A 23,943-nucleotide genomic window follows, 5' to 3' on the forward strand; every position below is an offset into this window, starting at 1 on the left:
ATTCTCTCATCATTTACTCACCATTATGCCATCACAGGCGTGTATGACTTTCTTCTGCAGAACACAAATGAAGATTTTTCGATCAATATTTCAGCTCTGTAGGTCCTCACAATGCGAGATTCACAAAGTGAATGGTGGCCAGAACTTTGAAGGTCCATAAAGCATATAAAGGCAGCAATAAAGGCAGTAATCCATACAACTCCAGTGGTTTAATCCATGTCTTCAGAAGCGATATGGTAGGTGTGGGAGAGAAACAGGTCAGTATTTTTTTACTATAAATTCTCCTCCCTGTCTAGTAGGCGGCGAAATGCACGAAGAATGCGAATGGCCAAAAAAATAAAAAAAAATTAAAAGAATGTAAAAGTGAAAGTGGAGATTTACAGTAGAAACTGACTTAAATATTGATCTGTTTCTCACTGACACCTATCATTTAGCTTCTGCAGACATGGATTTATACACCACAGTCGAACTGATTACGTTTATGCTGCCTTTATATGCTTTTTGGACCTTCAAACTTCTGGCCACCATTCACTTATATTGTGAGGACCTAGAGAGCTGAAATATTTATCTAAAAATCTTTGTTTGTGTTCTGCAGAAGAAAGTCACACATCTGGGAAGCATGAGGGTGAGTAAACATTGAGAGAATTTTCATTTTTGGGTGAACTATCCCTTTAACTTGACACGTTGTCTAAAAAACACGGTGCTCCTGCGCGAGATGCGACGCAACGGTCAAAAACGTCCATCTGACGTAAGGCCCAGGTATACTTTGTTTTTGCGTGTTCCAGATCGCCTCACACCTAGACGATCGCACTGACTTTGTGAGTATACGTTTCTGACTTCGAACTAATAGGAACGCATTCGACAACTGCTAATGCTTATAGCGTAAGATATAAATAAAAAAATATCTTGTCACCTTTTGCCCTTGCTACAGTATATAGATCATCCAGGCTGTATTCTGATTTCCTTGGTGAATTTGCCAATTTTTTATCAGATCTTGTAGTTACTGTAGATAGAGCTCTAATTGCTGGAGACTTCAACATTCACATAGATAATGAAAATGACACACTGGGATTAGCATTTATTGATATTCTCAACTCTCTTGTAGTCAGACAAAATGTGACAGGACCAACTCATCGCCATAATCATATGCTAGATTTAATTCTGTCATATGGAGATGATTTTTATACAATAGAAATTCTACCGCAGAGTGAAGATATCTCAGATCATTACCTCATCTCTTGTTTGCTGCGATCAGTTTATGTTAATCTACACCACGCTATCGTTCAGGTAGAACTATTCTTTCAACCACTAAAGATAGCTTCACTAATAATCTTCCAGAATTGTCTCTCATACTCAGCAAGCCAAAAAGTCTAGAAGAACTTGATGAAATAACAGAAAATATAAATACAGTCTTCTCTAGCACTCTTGATAGTGTCGCCCCCCCTTCAATTAAAGAAAATGAAAGAAAAAAGCCCCGCACCATGATTCAATGACCACAACGATCCTAGGTGTTTATTCAATACTGTGGATAAATTGGTTAGGAATAAAGACTCGAATGAACCAGATATTCTGTTGCAGCACAAGAGTATTTATTTACTGATAAATTAGAAATAATCAGAAATAAAATTGGAATTATGCAATCAATTGTCACAGCACCTCAGAAAACAGTGTCTTATAATTTTCCTCACAAGCAACTTCAATCCTTCGCTGTCATAGGTCATGAAGAGCTAACAAAACTTATCGAAACATCAAAAGCCATAACATGTATGTTAGATACAATACCAACTAAGCTCTTAAAAGAGATATTCCCTGTAATCTCAGAACCTCTTCTTAATATTAACTCCTCGCTACCTTTAGGACATGTCCCAAAAAACTTTAAAATGGCAGTTATCAAACCGCTTATTAAGAAGCCACAGCTTGATACTGGCGAGTTGGCTAATTATAGACCGATTTCAAATCTACCATTTATGTCGAAAATACTAGAAAAGGTAGTGTCCTCCCAACTATGTTCATTTCTACAGAGAAATGGTATAAATGAACAATTTCAGTCAGGATTTAGGCCCCATCACAGTACAGAGATTGCACTTATCAGAGTTACAAATGACTTGCTCCTATCATCTGATCGTGGCTGCATTTCTCTTCTAGTGCTTTTAGATCTTAGTGCCTTCGACACAATAGATCACAACATCCTTTTGAATAGGCTGGAGAATTATGTTGGCATTAGTGGACTTGCATTAGCATGGTTCAGGTCCTATTTATCAGACTGCTACCATTTTGTATGTGTAAACGAGGAATTGTCAAATAAAAAAAAAGTAAAGTATGGAGTGTCACAGGTTTAGGTTTAGATTAGTTTTAGGGCCTCTGCTTTCTCCTTATATATTTTTCCCCTGGGAGATATTATCAGGAATCATGGAATAAGTTTCCACTGTTATGCCGATGATACCCAACTTTATATTTCTTCTAAACCCGACGAAATTTCACAATTCCCCAAATTAGCAGAGTGTATCAATGAACTCAAAATTGGATGACCAGACATTTCCTTCAACTCATTTCCGACAAAACAGAGGTACTAATTATTGGACCAAAAACCTCTAAAAACAAACCGCTAAAATATCATTTGACTCTCGATGGATGTACTGTTACGTGGTCTTCTACAGAGAAGAACTTAGGTGTTACTGTATATTTGATACCAATCTGTGACGAGGAGGAGGGCTTGATGGAGCATGGCCGATGCTGAATCAGCTGAACAGCGGGAAAGCGAGATAAGGGGCAGCTGGACACGCCAGTTCGAGAGAGAGAGAGAGATGCATGCGGTTGCGTTGCATATGTGTCTGTTTATGTACTAGCTGTATATGTTTGAAATAACAATAAAAGCCACTTGACTTGACTAAAGTTCATTGTTTAAGTTAATTTATGCATTAAAAGTTTATGTTGATTGTTCAGCCAGTTCCCACCTGCTCCTTGCCCATTCTTTACCTGTTACACTGTCCTTTGAAAATAAAATTGTCAATGTTTGTGGAGCAGCATTCTTCCACCTCAGAAATAATGCTAAGTTACGACACATGCTCTCTGTTGCTCATGCCAAAAAACGAATTCTTGCTAGATCAAGACTAGATTATTCTAATGCATTACTGGGAGGATGTACTGCAAGTTAAATAAATAAACTTCAATTGGTGCAAAATGAAGCTGCCGGAGTGCTGACTTGAACCAAGAAATATGATCATATTAACCCAATTTTATCGTCGTTACATTGGCTACCTGTTAAATTTCGTATTAATTTTAAAATTCTGTTAACTACATATAAAACTTTGAATGGTCTAGCTCCGCAGTACTTAAGTGACCTTCTACCATGCTATATTCCATCATGTTCATTACGATCACAAAATTCTGGCCTGTTAATAGTTCCTAGAATATCAAAATCCACAAAAGGAGGAAGATAATTTTCCTATTTGGCTCCAAAACTATGGAATATTCTCCCTAACCTGTTTGGGATGCAGACACACTCACTAAGTTTAAGTCTAGACAAAAGACTCATCTATTTAGCCGGGCATACACCTAATTTATCCATCAACTCACAATTAGGCTGCTTTAGTTTGGTCTGCCGGAACCAGAAACATTTCTCAAAAAGCATTTTTCATAATCTATAACTATGCAATAAATTCACTGGTGTCTACGCTAATATTATTATATTTTTATTCCCTGTCTCAACCTCGGGATTCATACAAGAGCAGGCCAGATCCAGCTCCATTCCTGCTTGGTGTCATACTCCACTGCTACGTGTCGCTGAGTGATGATGATAAACTACAGCCGCTGCTAGCCAGATATCACTTCAATCTTTTACGATGGACTTCAGAGGATGAACTGTTGCCAACTCCAGCTGTAAGACATCGGATGCTTCATATGCCACTGCCTGAAACTTGGATTTAGGATGGACCCCACTGAACCTCACCAAAATGACCTTCCGATTGAACTGCGATGCACCTCATTGATCTCTGCCTGCATCACCTTTGTTTATTGATGGATTACGCTCTTGAAATAGAATACATAGGCTATCAATGAATTGCCAACAAAAGCCTTCATCAGCCAACTAACAAAGGACAATGCATCTATGTGAACTTCTACAGTTAATCCAGGATGAATTTCAAAGACATTAGACATTAATCTTACAGTTCAAACAAAATCTTTGTTTAAACACTGGCCCTTAACACTTACATAGTTTACTAATTTTAAACCATGACTTGCACTGCACATAAATAACTAATATTGGCATTATATTCATGCTGTTAGCCAGAGGGGAACTGGCGCCCACAGTGAGCCTGGTCTCTCCCAAGGTTATTTTTCTCCATTAACCAACATCTTATGGAGTTTTGTGTTCCTTGCCACAATCACCTTTGGCTTGCTCACTGGGGTTCTAAATACAATTATGATTTAATTATTTATTTTTATACACAATTTACAATCATATTTAATCAAACTACACAATGATGACTCTAAGACTTTATAGATATTACAGTTTCATTTTCTGTTAATGCATGATTTTCTGTAAAGCTACTTTGAAAGGATGTGTGTTGTGAAAAGCCCTATACAAATAAAAATGACTTTGTATCACTCTTTTAATAGTCAATGGCCAGCGCATGCGCAGACGACGCGGACAGCCGAGGACCGCGTGCGCGAGACGAGTAAAGAAAATCTAGGCGGCGCGCGGTCAAGTCGCGCGGCTGTGCTGATGACGCAATTTGCGTCACACATACTGTGCGCGGAGCATTCAATTCGGCTAACGAAAAATCGGCACACACTTGCCGATTTTTATGTGAGATCAGGCTGGAGCATTCCGCAACCCGCACACCCGATAACAATTGAAAAATAGCACAGGCGAACACAAAAATGCGTTCTTGTGAAGTGCACTACAGCGGGATGTTTTTACCAGTCTCTACAGAAAATGTTTGACTAATGAGAAAATAAGACATACACAATAGTTTACATCTTTTAAAAGATTTATCATGATGGACTGGTTGTGACCATTTAATACAGCCTGACATATGTCCCTTGCAAAATACATAGGCGATTCCGCCGTGAAAAAAACAAAACATACGACACGTCACAGATGATCAATCACGATCTCTTTATTTGGTCTAATTTATTTTGTTATTTATTTATGTATTTGCCTCGTTGTTCTTTTAGAGAAAAGCCAATTCACGGCGGTCATTCTTTGAACGCTCGTCCAACAGTCTCAGTGGGAGATGTTTTGTGAAATCTCACGCATCTTTGCTCCAGTAAACTCACAGCCAGATAAGCAGCACGCTGATAAACACACTGGGCATATGCGACATAAACAGCGCATGTTGCAGCAAATCTGAGGGACAACTTTTAGAACAAGTCGTTTAAGCGATTATACGTGTTACTGGAGTTATGCTATTTTCCTGGAGCATCGCAACAGCTTCAAAATGAACCCTCATTGCGCGCGCTGTGGGAAAATAGTCTACGCAACGGAGAAAGTGAACTGTCTGGACAAGGTATTTTCTCTCACTTTCTGTTACTTACAGGGAAATATAAGAATTAGCCTATTCTACTTATTCTACTTATCCAATGTCTCATTGGATTATGCTTCATGTTCAGTTTCCATCTTTCCCTATTTTCTTATAGTATTGGCACAAAGGATGCTTCCATTGTGAGGTGTGTAAAATGACTCTTAACATGAACAACTACAAGGGATATGAGAAGAAGCCCTACTGTAACGCGTATGTTATCTTTTGCCATCATTAGAGTTCAGAAACTTTATTCTCTTGTAACGCATTTGCATGTCATATGGAAAGTGCATAAAATCGATAACTTTAATTGTATTTAACACACACACACACACACACACACACACACATATATATATATATATATATATATATATATATATATATATATATATATTTATTTTTATTTTTATTTTTTTATTTATTTATTTTTTTTACTGTTTGCCAAGTAGCTATTTGTGACAGTGTAAGGGGCCGTTCAGACCCAAAAAAAAAAAAAAAAAAAAAAAAAGCAAGCCGCTGCGCAACGAATAGAACAGAACGCAAGTGTCCCGAGAAGCGTTTTTAAAGTTCACAGCAAAACGCTCCTGCACGAAACGGTGAAAACAACAACCAGACGCATCGCAGCGGTCTATAGACAAATCTGTCTAAAGTTTATATAATAAAACAATTGAAAAACAGCGTGGAGAGGCTAAACGTGTTCGGTGTGAACGGCCCCTAACACGGTCTGCCTTTGGAAGCTTGTAAACACCACAAATGTAATTCACCTACGTCTATCTCACAATAGGCACTACCCAAAACAGACCTTTACAATTGTGACAGACACCCCTGAGAACCGACGACTGAGACAGCAAAGTGAACTCCAAAGTCAGGTGAGCTCACATGCCCCCCTTTAGGCTATGTTGTGTTGGATGTTGTAATTACATGATTGTAAACATATGCCTAAAATACATTTTGAGAATGCATCCAAACAGTTATATCTAGGGTAATGTTATTTGTTGCTATTGTAATACATAAATGTCAGAGAACATCTTGGAATTGTCTTGGAAAAACATGAGAGCGATAGAATCATTTATGGCAGAGTGAGTGATTTGGATGCCAGGGAGGGACTGGGTGTGATACTTCAAGGTCAGCGTGGGGAAAAGCAAGGCAGCTGTCTACTCCGTGGTGCACTGGCAGATCCCCTCAGCTTCTCCACCTGGCAGCACACAAGATGCTGCCAAGTCCATACTATGGGAGACCAAAGTCTTGGCATTCTGACAGCAACTTTATTTTGCAGAGGGATTGGTCAGCAACAATGAAAATGTATTTTGTGTACTTGCATACTTTTCCCTCCTCAGTTCTATGCTTTAATGGCTCTCATAATTCATTGTGTCTGGAATTCCATTACCTATTCTTTTGTGTTTAGTACTCCCTTGGTACTGCCATTAACTTTCACCAATTTTAATAAATAAATAAAAAAAATGTTCAAAAGAATTTTTTTTTTTTTTTTTTTACAGCAATACAGTACATTTAAATTGTAATAATAATAAAACAAATCAGTAATAAAAATAATAATTGAAAACTACTGCAATAGTAAAACACCTACGGTAATAATAATTGGGGGGTAAAATTTGCCTGAAAATAATGTCACAATGCAAAAAATATTTAATGGTCCTTAAAGTATGCCTCATTTTCTTCATGCAAATTATAATTTCAAATTTTCTTTGTATTGATTTGGAGTTAAAAATGTACGAGGCATTTCCTTGACAGGTTTTGTGCGAATCACCCGCTAAGGTGTGCAACCGTTTGTGCACACCTCAAATCGTATATCCTATTGAGGAGAGGTGTGCTATTACTGTGAGCGATTAAACGTATACATTTCGCCTAGCAAACGAAAAGACTAGCATTGAAGAAGGGAACAAAGCCATATCTCTAGTGTCTAATAAAATACAGAGTGTCTATTTGCAACCCGGTGAAAATAGCATCTGCCACACAGAGCAGCTATTTGCATCCCAGTAGTCTGGTGGAACCATAGAAATATACCACAAACTAAACAACAGATGTCGCTTCAATGGCGTGAGGTGTAAAGATGGTGTGTGAATGTGTACTGTTGTCCTAGCGATCCGATTTTCTGTTTCCACTCTTAATATTTTCTTTAATACTACTTAAAATAATCGATAAAAATGAATATATATGTTGATTTCATCGGAGTGATTTGGCCACGGCGAATGTCGAGGAGTGCAGAGAAGAGTTTGATCTGGAGGCAGGGTCTGGCATTCACTCTCTTTCCCGTGACTCGGCATCGCTTGTGTGTACATTGCATCACTGTACTGCTAATATTGTAGTAACCATGTTCTTTGGCAGAAACCATAGTTTTAATGCAATTAACAATAGTGTTACTACAGTAACATGGTGGTAATATAGTAACCATGGCTAATTTTATGGTTACTGTAAATTTACAAAAAATACCATGGTGAATGTTAGTATTTAAATATGGGTGCAAATACTAACCGATACTATTTGCACCAGGGTGCAATTAGTATCTACCATTACTTGCACCGGGGTTGGTGTGCAAATAATATCGGACACTATTTGCACTGGGGTGTAAATAGCATATACCATTATTTGCACCATGGTGCAAATAGCATCTGCCAATAAAATATCATAGAGACTTGGGGGTGGGATCTTTTGACTTGGGCAGTAAGCAAACAGCTAGACCCTAGCAACCACCTAACAACACCCTAAAATCAACTCAGAACACCTTAGCAACCACTAAGCAGATCCCTGGAAACCACTCACAACACCTTAGAATTGTGGTAGCAAGTTTTAGATTGGCAAGCACCAACAGTCCCCCCCCGCCACCCCCTTTCCTTTTTCTACAGGTCAAGTACAGAAAGGATTTTGAACAAAGCAAGGGTCGGGGATTCAAATTTGTCCTGGATACTCCAGAGTTACAGAGACTGAGGAAAACCCAGGATCAGATTAGTAATGTATGTTTGAAAATACAGATATACTAATTTAATAAAATAGCAAAAATGTACTTTTGATTGATTAGTGGGCTGGAGATGTACATTCATAAATAGCAGACCATGTGATTTAATTGATGTACATGTAAACAAACAACAGGTGACATCTCCATTTTTGCAGGCAAAGTACCATAAAGATTTTGAGATGTCAGGTTTGCATGGGGTCAGTCAGGAAATGAGAGGGACATACCTGGTACAGGCTCAGATAAAACCCAACCATGAGACGGTGGGGAACAGCACACACAAGGGTGTCCATCAGTACACCATGGAGTTGGATCGAAGACCTGGCGTCATTGTGGGTATGTTCTACAACACCTGGTGGTGCACCCTTAAAAAACACACACACACACACACACACACATACAACAACAACAACAACAACAACAACAACAACAACAGTATACCCGTCAAAATGTCTACATACTAGAGTAAGAACAAAATTGTGATTGCCTTAAAATGGCCCTTAAATGTCTACACCAAGATACGTCTCGATAAATATATGATGAAAATCCTGTTATCATTTACTCAAATATCCATATATTATTCCCGTATGACTTTCTTTTTCGCTTCAATGGGGTGCAAAAGGAGCCTCAGTCACCATTCACTTTCATTGTATGGGGAAAAAATTAAACATTTAATAAAAGTGAATTCTCCCTAACATCTCATTTTGTGTTCCACAGAAGAAAGTCAAACAGGTTTGGAACAACATGGGGGTGAGTAAATGATCACATACTTTTAAAATAATTTATGCAGAAATCCTGACAATTGTCCACCAACCCAATTAGATGTTAATATGAAGGAAAAGGTAAAAAGAGACATCAGTATCAGACATCAATGTTATCAGTTTGAGCAGTGTGATTTACATTGTATTGTCCTGATGTAATTATTGTTTCTTTTTAGCACCTATACTTCCTGGTGCATACCATCACAGTGGCCACACCCATGGGCATAGCTACATGCATCAGACCGGCATGCATTCACTAAGATCAATGCAACTGAGGTCACAACACACAAACGTGGTAAGTCCTTATTAATCCTACAATTTATATAATTCTATTTTCTATAGAAGTGATTCCCAGCCAGAAATATGTGTACCCCAGGGAGTACTTAAAGGAATAGTTCACCCCAAAATGAAAATTCTCTCATCATTTACTCACCCTTAGATTTTTAAAAGAATATTTCAGCTCTGGTCATAAAGCCAGCATAAAGGTTATCCATAAGACTCCAGTGGTTAAATCCATATCTTCTGAAGCGATATGTTAGGTGTGTGTGGGAAACAGATCAATATTTAAGTCCTTTTTTTTTCTAAAAATCTCCACTTTCACTTCAACGTTCACATTCTTCATGCATATCGCCACCTACTGGTCATGGCTGGTCAAAAGTCTAAATCTATAGTAAAAAAAGGATTTAAATATTGATCTGTTTCTCACACACACCTATCATATTGCTTCTGAAGACATGCATTTAACCACTGGAGTCATATTATTAACTTTTATGCTGCAATTATGTGCTTTTTGAGCTTCAAAGTTCTGGCCACCATTCACTTGCATTGAATGGACCAACAGAGCTGAGATGTTCTGTGTTCTACAGAAGAAAGAAACTCATACACATCTGGGATGACATGAGGGCGAGTAAATGATGAGAGAATTTTAATTTTGGGGTGAACTATAAGTTTAAGCAGGTTCCAGTGGGGATTTGAAAAGATTTAGATTTTGCTTTGTTTAACCTATAAAACAGAAATGACACCTTCCAAATATAAGGGCTACTTATAAAACTACAAAGAGATTGAAACTAACCTAGATAAATCTTATGATTTTTATTTTCTTTTTAAGAAAAAATAAATAAAAATACATTTATGTACCGTAGTGATAAAATTTGATAAATGTGTGTGAAAAACACTCATTTATAATAAAAAACATATTATAACCCACATTTATAATGGAGAACCACCTTATTGTTTTTGTTTAAATGTGAAGAACATTAAAAATAATGCTAAATTATATGTACTACAAAGAGTTAAAAGGAACACATTTCTGGTTTGGTGTTGATGAAGAGGTACTTGAGCCTTATTGATGGGATTATGGAGCTATTCAAGACAAAAAAGGTTGGAAAATACTGTTATGTTGCATGTGCACCAGGCTAATATTCTTTCTTTTTTTATGTATTCAATCATGTTAAATACTGTAAAAAAAAAGAAAAAAAGCAATTATTTTGTATGAAATAAATGTATTAATGTGCACTAACTGGACCTCCAGACTGTATACAGGGCCCTGTATGACTATATAGCACAGGATTATGATGAGGTATCATTCCGGGATGGAGATGTCATTCAGAACGTGCATCCGATTGACGGAGGCTGGATGTATGGAACAGTGCAGCGGACAGGGAGGTCGGGAATGTTGCCTGCCAACTACGTAGAGGGCATTCGCTAAGTGTCTCTGAGATCTCACACCCAATGAGCCTCAACTTAAACTCCACAGCTTAATTGTTTATAGGCATTAAACATTGTAAACAGACACAGATAGATCTCTATTTTAATAGTGCAAATTGTTCCACTTTGTAAGTGTTTTTAATAAGTCTTCCTCATTTTATTACACAATAGTTCCATTAAGTAAATGTACGTAATGCAGTGGATAGTTTTGTACCAATATTGTCTTTACTTTGAAATAAACGTTAAAATGTTAGAACAGAAATTTGTGAGAAGACAAGATGTATAGAGGATTGCAAAGAGGATTTTGTCACTTTATCAAATCTAAAAAGGAACCATTTTTAATAGCATGTCGTCGTTGCCTTGTATACTTGTGTAAACTGTTACGCACAATGTGTATTAAATGGACCACTACAACAAAAAATGAATTGTCAGTCTACAGGAAAACAGAACACCCCCCATTCAAGCTACAGTATGTGATCAGAGCGTCAATTAAAGTTTAATTGGTGGCTGTGGCTCAGGTGGTAGAGCGGGTTAGCCACTAATTGCAGGGTTGGCGGTTCAATTGCTGGCCCACATGACTCCACATGCTGAAGTGTCCTTGGGCAAGACACTGAACCCCAAGTTGCTCCCAATGGCAGGCTAGCACCTTGCATGGCAGCTTGGTGTGTGTGTGAATGGGTGAATGAGTCACAATGTAAAGCACTTTGGAACCGCTAAGGTTAAAAAAGTGCAGACCATTTAAAAAACAACCAATTTTAATAAACATAAAAATATTTGTTTTGCTATTTTATCAGCTGATGATGGTGATAAAATTTGAATATAATTGTTAGGGGACTGACATTTCGTCAGCACTAATTACATCCCTGCCCTGATTTAACTCCATCAGTCATGTAGCGTTTCTGTTCTAACCTCGATTCTTCAATCCTAGGGTATGCTTAGTTTTTTTGCCTGCAGTTACGTCTTGCACACAATCGAACGTTACAGGCTTTTAAAGTATACTCCATTGATGAGTGATATATGTGCACTACGAATGTTTTGTCATACTCTTTAGCGCAGTCAACTCCAGGAACATGCGCAGTCAAGCTCATCAATGACATACACATCTGCTGCTGATGAAATTTACGCCACGCGCACTGCATACGAGATGTATTGGCAAACAGAAAACCAAGGCATTCGTTCGGCTCCACTGTCCTTATCTTCCTTTCTTCATTTTGGCAGCCTTCTCCTTGCGCTTTTTCACGTTTTGGAACCTTATTTTTTCTTTTCTCCCTCTGAGCACCTTTAACCAATTGTTTTCTTTCCTGAAAGACACAGAAATGGCAAACTTATTTGCACAATCACTCAAAACATGGAGTTTGTGGTTTCAAATAGCCAGCTGGAAGGTGATCGGTACCTCTTTGTCCAGTGGTGCTGCCTCATCCTCCCGTGTGTCTTCCCCTCCTGATTCTGCTTCATCGTCGTCATCATCATCATCTTCCTATCCCTCAGATTCTGAACTCTCATCCTTTGTGGAGTCTTCCAGTATCGAGGGAACCTGGTGTATACACATTCAAGAACAACATTTTTAATTAGGTGGATTTTTATGACGTATGAGTTTGGCTGCTAGTGTTGTTTATTTTCTCTTTGGAGATACTGCCTTAATCCTCCCACATGCTATGTGGGCAATGAAAACTTCAAAGAGACCATTGCACAGATTTTCTTGGTGCAATAATAGCAAAAAAACAAAGGCTTGGACACATAAGGTGCCTTAAATCTAATGCAACTTAAATACCCCAAATGGTCCTGTTAAAAACAAAACAAATGAAATGATTCTCCTTACCGTTTGCACACCTGAAAGGTCCTTCCTAAGGCCCATTACAGTTTGGTATAGGATCTATAATGGAAAACAGGTATCTGCATTTAAGACAGTGCTAACAATGCTCACACCACCAGTTTAATGTTGTTCATCGAAGGCTCTGAGATGTACATTGTCATTTTGTGCATCTTCTGAAGATCTTCCACATCCCTCTCATAATGAGTGACTTCATTACTTGTGTGTGGTATGTAGGCTTTCTTAAACACCTATTATGAGACAGATCTCCATGTGAATTGTTAGGGAATTATATTATTTTTAAAACATGTTAAGACATGTTTTACTTACACTGTAGGGTTTCTAAGGAAACTTTCACACCAAACGTATACATATACTGTATACATATGCACAACTCTTCATATATATATATATATATATATATATATATATATATATATATATTGTGCTCAAAAGTTTGCATACCCTGGGAGAAATTGTGAAATTTTGGCATTGATTTTGAAAATATCATGCAAAAAAAAAAAGTCTTTTATTTAAGGATAATGATCATATGAAGCCATTTATTATCACATAGTTGTTTGGCTCCTTTTTAAATCATAATGGTAACAGAAATCACCCAAATGGCCCTGATCAAAAGTTTACATACCCCTGAATCTTTGGCCTTGTTACAGACACACAAGGTGACACACACAGGTTTAAAAGGCAATTAAAGGTTAATTTCCCACACCTGTGGCTTTTTAAATTGCAATTAGTGTCTGTGTATAAATAGTCAATGAGTTTGTTAGCTCTCACGTGGATGCACTGAGCAGGCTAGATACTGAGCCATGGGGAGCAGAAAAGAACTGTCAAAAGATCTGTGTAACAAGGTAATTGAACTTTATAAAGATGGAAAAGGATATAAAAATATATCCAAAGCCTTGAAAATGCCAGTCAGTACTGTTCAGTCACTTATTAAGAAGTGGAAAATTCGGGGATCTCTTGATACCAAGCCAAGGTCAGGTAGACCAAGAAAGATTTCAGCCACAACTGCCAGAAGAATTGTTCGGGATACAAAGAAAAACCCACAGGTAACCTCAGGAGAAATACAGGCTGCTCTGGAAAAAGACGGTGTGGTTGTTTCAAGGAGCACAATACGACAATACTTGAACAAAAATTAGCTGCATGGTCGAGTTGCCAGAAAGAAGCCTTTACTGGGTCAATGCCACAAAAAAACACCTTGACACATCTCACAGCTTCTGGCACACTGTAATTTGGAGTGATGAGACCAAAATAGAGCATTATGGTCACAACCATAAGCGCTATATTTGGAGAGGGGTCAACAAGGCCTATAGTGAAAAGAATACCATCCCCACTGTGAAGCATTGTGGTGGCTCACTGATGTTTTGGGTGTGTGTGAGCTCTAAAGGCACGGAGAATTTTGTGAAAATTGATGGCAAGATGAATGCAGCATGTTATCAGAAAATACTGGCAGACAATTTGCATTCTTCTGCACAAAAGCTGCGCATGGGACGCTCTTAGACTTTCCAGCACGACAATGACCCTAAGCACAAGGCCAAGTTGACCCTCCAGTGGTTACAGCAGAAAAAGGTGAAGGTTCTGGAGTGGCCATCACAGTCTCCTGACCTTAATATCATTGAGCCACTCTGGGGAGATCTCAAACATGCGGTTCATGCAAGACGACCAAAGACTTTGCATGATCTAGAGGCATTTTGCCAAGACGAATGGGCAGCTATACCACCTGCAAGAATTTGGGGCCTCATAGACAACAATTACAAAAGACTGCATGCTGTCATTGATGCTAAAGGGGGCAATACACAGTATTAAGAACTAAGGGTATGCAGACATTTGAACGGGTCATTTCATTTTTTTCTTTGTTGCCATGTTTTATTTTATGATTGTGCCATTCTGTTATAACCCACAGTTGAATATGAATCCCATAAGAAATAAAAGAAATGTGTTTTGCCTGCTCACTCATGTTTTTTTTTTTAAAATGCTACACATATTAACAATTCTCCAAGGGTATGCAAACTTTTGAGCACATACAGTTGTGCTCAAAAGTTTGCATACCCTTGGAGAATTGGCCTATATTTCACTATAGGCCTTGTTGACCCCTCTCCAAACATAGCGCTTATGGTTGTGACCATAAAGCTCTATTTTGGTCTCGTCACTCCAAATTACAGTGTGTCAGAAGCTGTAAGGTGTGTCAAGGTGTTTTTTTCACAATTTCTGCCAGGGTATGCAAACTTTTGAGCACAACTGTATATACACTGGTGACCAAAAGTTTGGAATAATGTACAGATTTTGCTCTTATGGAAAGAAATTGGTACTTTTATTCACCAAAGTGGCATTCAACTGATTACAAAGTATAGTCAGGACATTAATTATGTGAAAAATTACTATTACAATTGTAAAAAAATAAATAAAACTACTTCAAAGTGTTCTCATCAAAAAATCCTCCACGTGCAGCAATGACAGCTTTGCAGATCCTTGGCATTCTAGCTGTCAGTTTGTCCAGATTCTCAGGTGACATTTCACCCCACGCTTCCTGTAGCACTTGCCATAGATGTCTTGTCGGGCACTTCTCACGCACCTTACAGTCCAATTATCTGTTGTCCGATGTCTGTTTCTTTGCCCACTCTAACCTTTTCTTTTTGTTTTTCTGTTTCAAAAGTGGCTTTTTCTTTGCAATTCTTCCCATAAGGCCTGCACTCCTGAGTCTTCTCTTTACTATTGTACATGAAACTGGTGTTGAGCGTGTAGAATTCAATGAAGCTGTCAGCTGAGGACATGTGAGGCGTCTATTTCTCAAACTAGAGACTCTGATGTACTTATCCTCTTTTTTTAGTTGTACATCTGGCCTTCCACATCTCTTTCTGTCCTTGTTAGAGCCACTTGTCCTTTGTCTTTGAAGAGAGTTTTTTTATGAAGTTTTATATATATATATATATATATATATATATATATATATATATATATATATATATATCACCAGAAGAGGTTTATTGATATTTATTGAAATAATAAAAAAATAAATAAAAATAAATGAATAATAAAATAAAATAAATAATCTGCAACTATCGGCATTGATTTTTGCAGATAACCGAGTTCCAAAAAGCAACTATTGGCACCGATTAATCTGTAAAATCTACCTCTACTTAAGACATCTGTTTTCTGTTCTACTCATAGCACTGCATCTAGCTTTTTTTGCCGCAAAAACGTGGCCCCTAAAAGTGGTTGAAAAACAATGGACCTCTTTATCAACTTTGTCCTGAATAGATCTTTCCTCTGCAGTTTTCTCAGAAACCAACTCCAGTGCCTGCAGTTAAACAAATGTATGTTAGATGAACACGAACTACAGCTGCACAACAACAATACTAGAGCAATGCTACAACATGTCACATGTTTACACAAAAAATTATGTTTATTAAAAAGAAGCATAGTACAGTTCACCTGATCAAGTCTCTCATCTCCTCGGCCCAAGTGTGCACCATTTTTCTAGGACTGCCTTTGCAATAGCCGTAGCGGGACCTAAATATAGAATGTCACTGTTGAACAGCACACATCTGCAAGACTAAAGCCCTGAACAAAGATATCTGTCTTACCTGAACTCCCCACTGACATATTTATCTCTGTCTTTGAAAACAAAAATTGAAGTTTTGTATATTTTGATGGCTCTGTTTTTCCTTTAGCAGTATTTGCATGGTAGACATTCGCCTGTGGCAGAAAACACAGATTAAAATAAACGTAACATAACAGTTAGCCTTTCTAGTTGTTCCCTAAGTAGAAGAACTAAAATAGACAAACATAGACTCCAATGGATATTTTTATGCTATTCAGAAAAGAAAAAACATGCCTCTTTGCCAGTACCGATACAGCCATTGATCTCTGAAATTACACCTCTGCTCAGCATCTTGAATAGAATCATGCGTGTACGGGGGTCCAAAACCTGCGGCAACACAAAAAGTCACATTAAATAGCCTCAATTACAAAAAAAAAAAAAAAAGAAAACATCGACTTCAACTATCTATGATGACAATTTTCTCATAATTTACTCACCCTCATGCTATCTCAGATGTGTACAACTTTCTTTCTTCTGCTGAACACAAAGATTTTTTGAAGAATATTTCAGCTCTGTAGGTCCATACAATGCAAGTGAATGGCAACCAGATCCTTGAAGCTCCAAAAAGCACACAAAGGCAGCATAAAGTAATCCATATGACTTCAGTGGTTAAATATATGTCTTTAGATGCGATATGATAGGTGTAGGTGAGAAACAGATCAATATGCAAGTCCTTTTTTAAACTATAAATCTACACTTTTGACCAGCCACAACCAGTAGGTGGAGATTCAATGTGAATTGGCAAAAACAAAAGATGAAAAATGGAAAGTGAAAGTGGAGATTGATAGTAAAAAGGACTTAAATATTTATCTGTTTCTCACCCACCTATCATATTTCTTCTGAAGACAAGGATTAAACCACTGGAGTCGCATTAAATGGACCTAAAGAGTTGAGATATTCTTCTAAAAATCTTAATTTGTGTTCTGCAGAAGAAAAAGTCATAAACATCTGGGACGGCATAAGGGTGAGTAAATTATGAGAGAATTTTCTTTTTTTTGGTGAACTATTCATTAAATGAAGGCATAACATGCACCTGTTCAACTGTAGCTCTGTCTGGTTTGTCCTTTACTCGAAACCTGAACAGAATAAAGGGGATTTAATTAGCAAAAGTATTTGATTTTTTTAAGGTTTAAAAACGTAAACCTGAATGAAAACCATGAAAGGTTATGAGTAAGATTACGTACGTGTCTGCTTCCCTCTATTTTTGCATCACAGTGACTTTACTGATTACAGAATCTGCATTGCTCAATTTATCTGTGAAACAAAACAGACTTAATGACAAAGAATGTATTCCAACATTCCAAGTTCAAATAAGTAGATTAAATCTTCTGTGTACATGTACAAGGAAATAGTTCACCCAAAAATGAAAATTCTGTCATCAATTACTCACGCTCTAAACCTGCATGCCTTTCTTTTTTCTGTGGAACACAAAAGGAGATCATTCACTTTCAGTCACCATTCACTTTCATTGTATGGAAAAAAGATACAATGAAAGTGAATGGTGACTGAGACTAACATAATGCAAAACATCTCCTTTTGTGTTCCATGAAAAAAAGGTCATCCGAGTTGGGAACAACACAATGTTTAGTAAATGATGACAAAATAATCATATTTGGGTGAACTATATCTTAAGGTCTTGCCCTTATTTCACTGATGCTTTATATTGTTGGTTAAAAAAAAGAAAGAAAAAGTAGTAGTGGTCTCACCCAGGTTTATTTTGTTTTCCAATTTTCTCAGGACCTTGTCTGACGGAGTGGACATTTTTAAGGATTTATTATGAGAACTTTGTCGATAAGCCTGAAAAAAAAAAAAAAAAAAAAAAAAAAAAAACCAGGCACATAATGAAACATACTGTCATCTCATTATATACTGTATATTCAACACAAACTGTTACAATTTCTAGAAACAAAAGGCTGCTGACAACAGTGAGATTAAACTTCAATTTCAAATTCAGTTTGGCCATCACCACCCTGTAAATAAACACCTGATGAGTATTCCCAGTTCTCATTGCAGTGTAGCGCTTGGTGAAGTCTCTTCCTCCTAAATTGTTCCAATCCCATTCATCATCCTCTGATTCCCCGACGGTGACTAGTTCACTTCTAAAAAATAAATCCCATGACTCACCATATCAAATTTGCTATAGCAACTATATAAAATAGGTGATCTGCATCTATCAATGGAGCCTGCAAGGTTAGCAGCTAAATGTATACCGCGACGGACATTCCATGGCGGAAAGCTGGCAAGGAGACAAGAAGCCGTTCTTTTTTAATGGATGTCAATGGAGAAGATGCTTCAGTACACTGAATAAACTGATTTTGTTAGGAAACATTTTATGGCTTAATGTACTGACCGCCTGTCCGCTAATCTTCAACAAGTTTTACACTAACCAATTATTTTGGAATGAACTATGTGTGGAGTTTACTATGATAAAATGGCTATTTTATAAGAGAAGACGCTGAAAATTTTGCAACAGGTAGGTGTCAGTTTACTGCACTCCTCATTCATTTGTATGGTAAACGCAAAGGTGACTTACTGTCGTAACACGCTTGTTGACATTTACGCTCTCTCCTATGGTAAAAACGCTGAGGTTGCTTCAAGTATAAAAATACCTCTGGCTAAGGCGTTGCAAGGTGGTTGCTAATTGCTAGGGTGTTTCTGGTGGGCGCTTGGAGGTTGCTGGGTGTTGTAGGTGGTAGTAGTCTGGTGGTAGCTAGAGTGTTCTGGGTGGTTGCTAGGGCGTTGCGAAATTTTTGCTCATTACTACATTTTTACATGTTAAAGGTTAATACTTGCGGTTAGGAATTATTATTATTATTATTATTTTTTAAAGAAATAAAAGCAGTAGAGCAGATATTTACGTTTTGAGTTGCAGGATTAAAATGGCAATGCAAATAATATACAATTATTGAACACCATACTAATGCACAAAACACATTCTTTTTTAATGATAATAATAAAATCGAAATAAAATAAAAAAAACTTCACAAAGCATTGGATGAAAAAACCACAACCCACACACTTCATGTCTCACTCTTTCTTAGTGTACATTTATTGATTGGATGATTCATACACTTTATGGAGTTTGATCAGAAAGTAAGCAAAATCTTCATCTGAATTAATCTGACATTTGTAATCCATTGGACGAACATGGTCAGTGATGGTGACGGGCCAAATACAGAAATTTCTCACAAGAAATGTTTGACATTAACATAAGTCAATAGAAGACAAAATTAAGCCCAAGCATGTTTTTGACCAAATTCAGTAAAATGCACTAAATTGTAGTGATTATTCTGTTTACCACAGAAATGAGTATCAATTTTATACACAAGATAGATTTCTTAGAAAATGCAGTTTTTGAAAAGCCCCTGAGAAAGAGAATAGCTGAGAAATTCACAAAATTACATTAACATGCAAAATCACTAGTTTCATAATCATAATGTCAAACCCAACAAAATTATACTCTATGGTTCAATGCTCTCAAATTAATGGATAGATGCATTGGTTGAAAGTTTCATCACATGACTAATTAAAGTGACATACGAAAATCGTAATTATCCAAAGAGTCAAAATCTGAATCCACAACATATCTGAAAAACTTAAGAGAACTTCACTATGCAAAAGAAGTTCTACAATGGAGAATTATTTTGATACTCCTTGCGGCACAAATTGGATTCTATATGGCTTCTCAAAATTACGACCACTCTCTTTAGATTGATCAAATAAATACCTGCATAAAATGTTCAGTGTTTTTCATTATTGATAACTGTGCACACACCCCCACACACTTGTACACATTCAGGCACATATGTCATTAGACAAAAAATAAGAAACAGAGAAAGGAAATATGTTTTAACAAAATGTAGAGATCTTCTCATTTACTAAGTTAAGCATTGCTTATAAAAGAGGCTGAGTTTTCAAAATGAATACTAGCAATTATTTTGCCAATGAGAGGACATAGGTTAAATCCATACAACCCTAATGAAGTGCTGAATGGAGTTCAGGGGTTATCAAAGTTACAACTATTGTAAAAAATTGTAATAAGTGTTTTTGTTTGAGGGGAAAATGACATCCCCTCTTCACAAGACAGTCCCAGGGCAGCTAATTTAAATTCATATATTATTTGAGCTCCAATTTTCATGGTACAGTTTAGTGTGAACACCAGTGTCAAACAGTCAGGGTGAACTACAGAGAGATTTCCAGTACAAACACAAAATCCAAAAAAGGCAAAAACAAATAACACTTTAAAGATACATAAAACATACTCAGAATCACACTGACATTAAATACATATTGTGTGAATCTCAGAAGCACTCTTTTCTCTGATCCACCGGCCTTCCAATATAATACTTCACAGTCTTCACCACCAGAAGGTGCTTTTTCAAGACTTTCAGCGATTTGTACACACGTCTGCATCATTTGTCAATGAGGCTCAAAGATAGAGAAGAATATACAAAGAACAGGCAAATATTGCCAATAAAAGATTGACCAATTAATCACCCAAAATAAAATAGAAAGCTAAACAGAACCACTAAGCAGAAATTTTTATCAGAAATGCAATCAGCCAATCATGATAGTGACAATGATTTCAGCTCTTAAATTCAACAAGACAAAAAGAGAGGAAAAAAACCTCACTCCTCACAGAAACTAAAAACAAATAGAAATGTACTTAAGAATAATAAATTTTAAGGCTGATATATAAATCTTCTGATCATCATACAAATGTTTCTCTTATTTATAATGGTATAAAGTCTTTATTTGATTCACTTAAGAAAAAAAATCATATAAATATGATTAAAACTGTTACTGTCCAGTTATGTGTTGATCTAAATCTTTAGAAAAAGAAAAGCATTAAGGCATCGAGAAAAGAATCACAGTTGCATCTTCTATGCATACTGTATAAGACAAATACTGGCAGAGGCCAGACTTTGCAACTCCTAGTGTTTTGTGGAAGCTTGATAAACTATGGCACAAAATCAACAAAGTGAAGGGGCTAGTCTTCACAGAACAGGCTTCTCTGCAATTTCCTGAGCCGCGATTCGGCTGTACACACTGATTTTTGCAGATTCTGGATCAAAGCCTGATTGGGTCTCAACTGAGGCAGCACGAGTTGAAGGTTCATCCTGTTCAGCTCCATCTAGTCGAGGTTCTTTGGGAGTTTATTCATCAAAATCCAATTTCATGTCTATATCTTCAGCATGTTGCTTCTCCACTTTATGTCCTTCACTCACTTCTGTTTGGGGCACCTCTGCTCTCTCACTTTTATTCTCAGTCTGGATTGGGGCTATTGCTTCACTTTCACCTCCCGATGAACACCTGACCTCGTTTCCTTCCAGCACTCCAATATCATCTTTTGCTCCATCTGTTTCATCATTAATTTCCACCTCATTAGTCCCTTTTTCATCCGTGGGTTTCTGGTGGACACGTTGGTGTCTCACCAGACTGTGTTTCAGGGTGAATGTGCGATCACAGGTTTGGCACTTATAAGGTCTCTCACCTACAACAACAAAAAGAAGCAGTGTTGAAAGGCCATGTTCTTGAGTTCTTAAGTAAATTTTTTTTTTTAGACATTTCTTGAAGGAATTGTTCACCCAAAAATGATATTCTCTCATCTTTTACTCACCGTTATGCTGTCTCAAACCAGTCTGAATTTCTTTCTTCAGCAGAACAGAAATGAAGATATTTTAATGGAGAAATGATGTCTGTTTGTCCATACAAGGCAAGTGAATGGTGACCAAACTTTTAAGCTCCACAAAGGACATAAATGCAGCATAAGAGTAATCCATAAAACACCAGTGGTTTAATCCATGTCTTCTGAAATGGTCCTATCGATTTTAGGTGAGAACAGACCAAAAAAAAAAAAAAAAAAAATCTTTTTTCACTATAAATCTTGACATCAGCAGCCTCCCTGACAATCAGGATTTCAAGCTCGATTACAAACTTGAAATTATGTTCGTGCCTAGAGACTGCAATGGCAAAATGTACTGTGAAAAAGGAGTCAATTCGATTGGATCGCTTCAGAGGACATGGATTAAACCACTGGAGTTGTATGGATTACCTTTATGTCCTTTTTGGAGCTTGAAAATTTGGTCACCATTCACTTGCATTGCATGGACAAACAGACATCACATTTCCATTAAAATATATTTGGTTGTGTTCCACTGAAGAATGAAAGTAATACGATTTTGATATTACATAAGGGTGAGTAAATTATGAGAAAATGATTATTTTTGGGTGAACAATTTCTTTAAAGGTATAATTCTCCCAAAAATGAAAATTCTGTCATCATTTATTCACCCTCATCTCGTTCCAAAACCGTTTGACATTCTTCCCTGGAACACAAAAAAAGACGTTAGGAAGAATGTTAGCCTCATTCAGCATTCACTTTCAATTCATCTTTTTTTTTTTCATGCAATGAAAGTGAATGGTGAATGAGGCTACTATTCACCTCTGTGTTCCACAGAAGAGGGAGAGTCATATGAGTGAATGATGACAGAACTTTCATTTCAGTAAACTGGGTATAGTAAATAACATCCAGGAGCTCTAAATATAAAATCTGTGCTTACCAGTATGTGACCGCATATGTCTGGTCAAGTCTTGCAGGCTCCAAAAGCGTTTGCTGCACATAGCACAGATCTTCTTTCTCTTGTCAGTTTTGCCTGCAGCCGAGTCACTCTCCTCTTCCAAAGCTCTATGCTCTGAGGAACCACCCTCTTCCTCATCATCACTCATCTCTTCCCTGTCTTTCTCCTTCTCCTCCTCTGTACCACTTTCCACACAACTGCTGTTCTCCTCTTTTTCAACAGCTTCTAACTTTGTCTCTTGCTCCATCTCTTTTCTAGGTGCTGTGATTGTGGTTTGGTTGGATTCAGTAGGTTGACGTCTTCCCTTCTTTCCTCCATCTTCTGGCTGGACCTCATGAACATGAGTTTTCTGGTGCCGGCTGAGGGTGGCTGCATGACGAAAAGTCTTCTTGCAGGTAGCACAGGTGTGAGGGAACTCCTCTGGCAGACCAACTGGTTCTGCAACAGTTTCAGCTGATTTACGCTGGTGCTGATCCCCTCCAGAAAGTTTGAAGTCTACAAGCTTGCTAGCGAGGTTCATATCGAGACTTTTATTGCTTTGAGTGTCATCGTCATCATTTTCTATTTTCTCAGGGTTTCCCTCAGCTGGCTGTTTTTGATTTGTATCTCTGGTGCTATCTGTTTGTTCAGTGGCTGATTGTCCAGTTTGTTCTGGTGCTTGTTCTGGGGATGAAGAGTTCTCCTCCCTTTTGGGGTTGATAGAGCTCAGATCCATAATGTCTCCAGTGAAAGCAGATTCAGTGTCAGACATACTCTCTACAAAGACAAGTAAAGGTTAATTTAAGCAAAATACAAATTGCACTGTTTTCATGTTTACACAACCAATGATGCAACAATATTCAATATACAAATGGGGCATGCTTTGTGGTGTTGAAAAACTCAATTATAGACCAGCATTGAAGTGCCATTAACCCCTCATCTTAAGAGTTAAATCAAAAGGTTTTTGGATACAAATGTTAAGTGATCTTT

The 23,943-nt window shown here is 37.4% G+C and overlaps 2 protein-coding genes across 9 annotated transcripts in view; one reads left to right on the forward strand and one right to left on the reverse strand.

Annotated features, from left to right (window-relative positions):
* The first annotated feature begins 5,092 nt into the window (after positions 1-5,092).
* Positions 5,093-23,378, forward strand: LOC127440572 (LIM zinc-binding domain-containing Nebulette-like). Of its 4 annotated transcripts, none has more exons than XM_051697257.1 (8): positions 5,093-5,513; positions 5,644-5,738; positions 6,313-6,397; positions 8,390-8,497; positions 8,655-8,832; positions 9,214-9,246; positions 9,434-9,552; positions 23,233-23,378. In XM_051697257.1, exons 1-8 carry the CDS (start codon positions 5,445-5,447, stop codon positions 23,239-23,241), a joined length of 696 nt encoding a protein of 231 aa, XP_051553217.1. In that variant the 5' UTR covers positions 5,093-5,444; the 3' UTR covers positions 23,242-23,378. The 4 variants fall into 4 exon arrangements, with proteins under 4 accessions (XP_051553217.1, XP_051553215.1, XP_051553214.1 ...); XM_051697255.1 differs by lacking the exon at positions 23,233-23,378 and adding an exon at positions 10,789-11,385 and having other exon boundaries at positions 5,105-5,513; positions 9,217-9,246; XM_051697254.1 differs by lacking the exon at positions 23,233-23,378 and adding an exon at positions 10,789-11,385 and having other exon boundaries at positions 5,110-5,513.
* The window catches only part of LOC127440571 (ras-responsive element-binding protein 1-like), a 51,768-nt gene continuing 47,141 nt past the window's right edge, over positions 19,317-23,943 (reverse strand). For all 5 annotated transcript variants that reach the window (XM_051697252.1, XM_051697248.1, XM_051697251.1 and 2 more), the window contains 2 exons: positions 22,957-23,730; positions 19,317-21,887 (listed from right to left, as the gene is read on the reverse strand). In XM_051697252.1, the coding sequence (XP_051553212.1) occupies positions 21,550-21,887; positions 22,957-23,730 (1,112 nt within the window). In that variant the 3' untranslated portion in view covers positions 19,317-21,549. The remainder of the gene's footprint in view (positions 21,888-22,956; positions 23,731-23,943) is intronic.

This window comes from Myxocyprinus asiaticus, chromosome 5 (assembly GCF_019703515.2).
Source record: "Myxocyprinus asiaticus isolate MX2 ecotype Aquarium Trade chromosome 5, UBuf_Myxa_2, whole genome shotgun sequence".
In the NCBI taxonomy this organism is placed as follows: Eukaryota; Metazoa; Chordata; class Actinopteri; order Cypriniformes; family Catostomidae; genus Myxocyprinus; species Myxocyprinus asiaticus.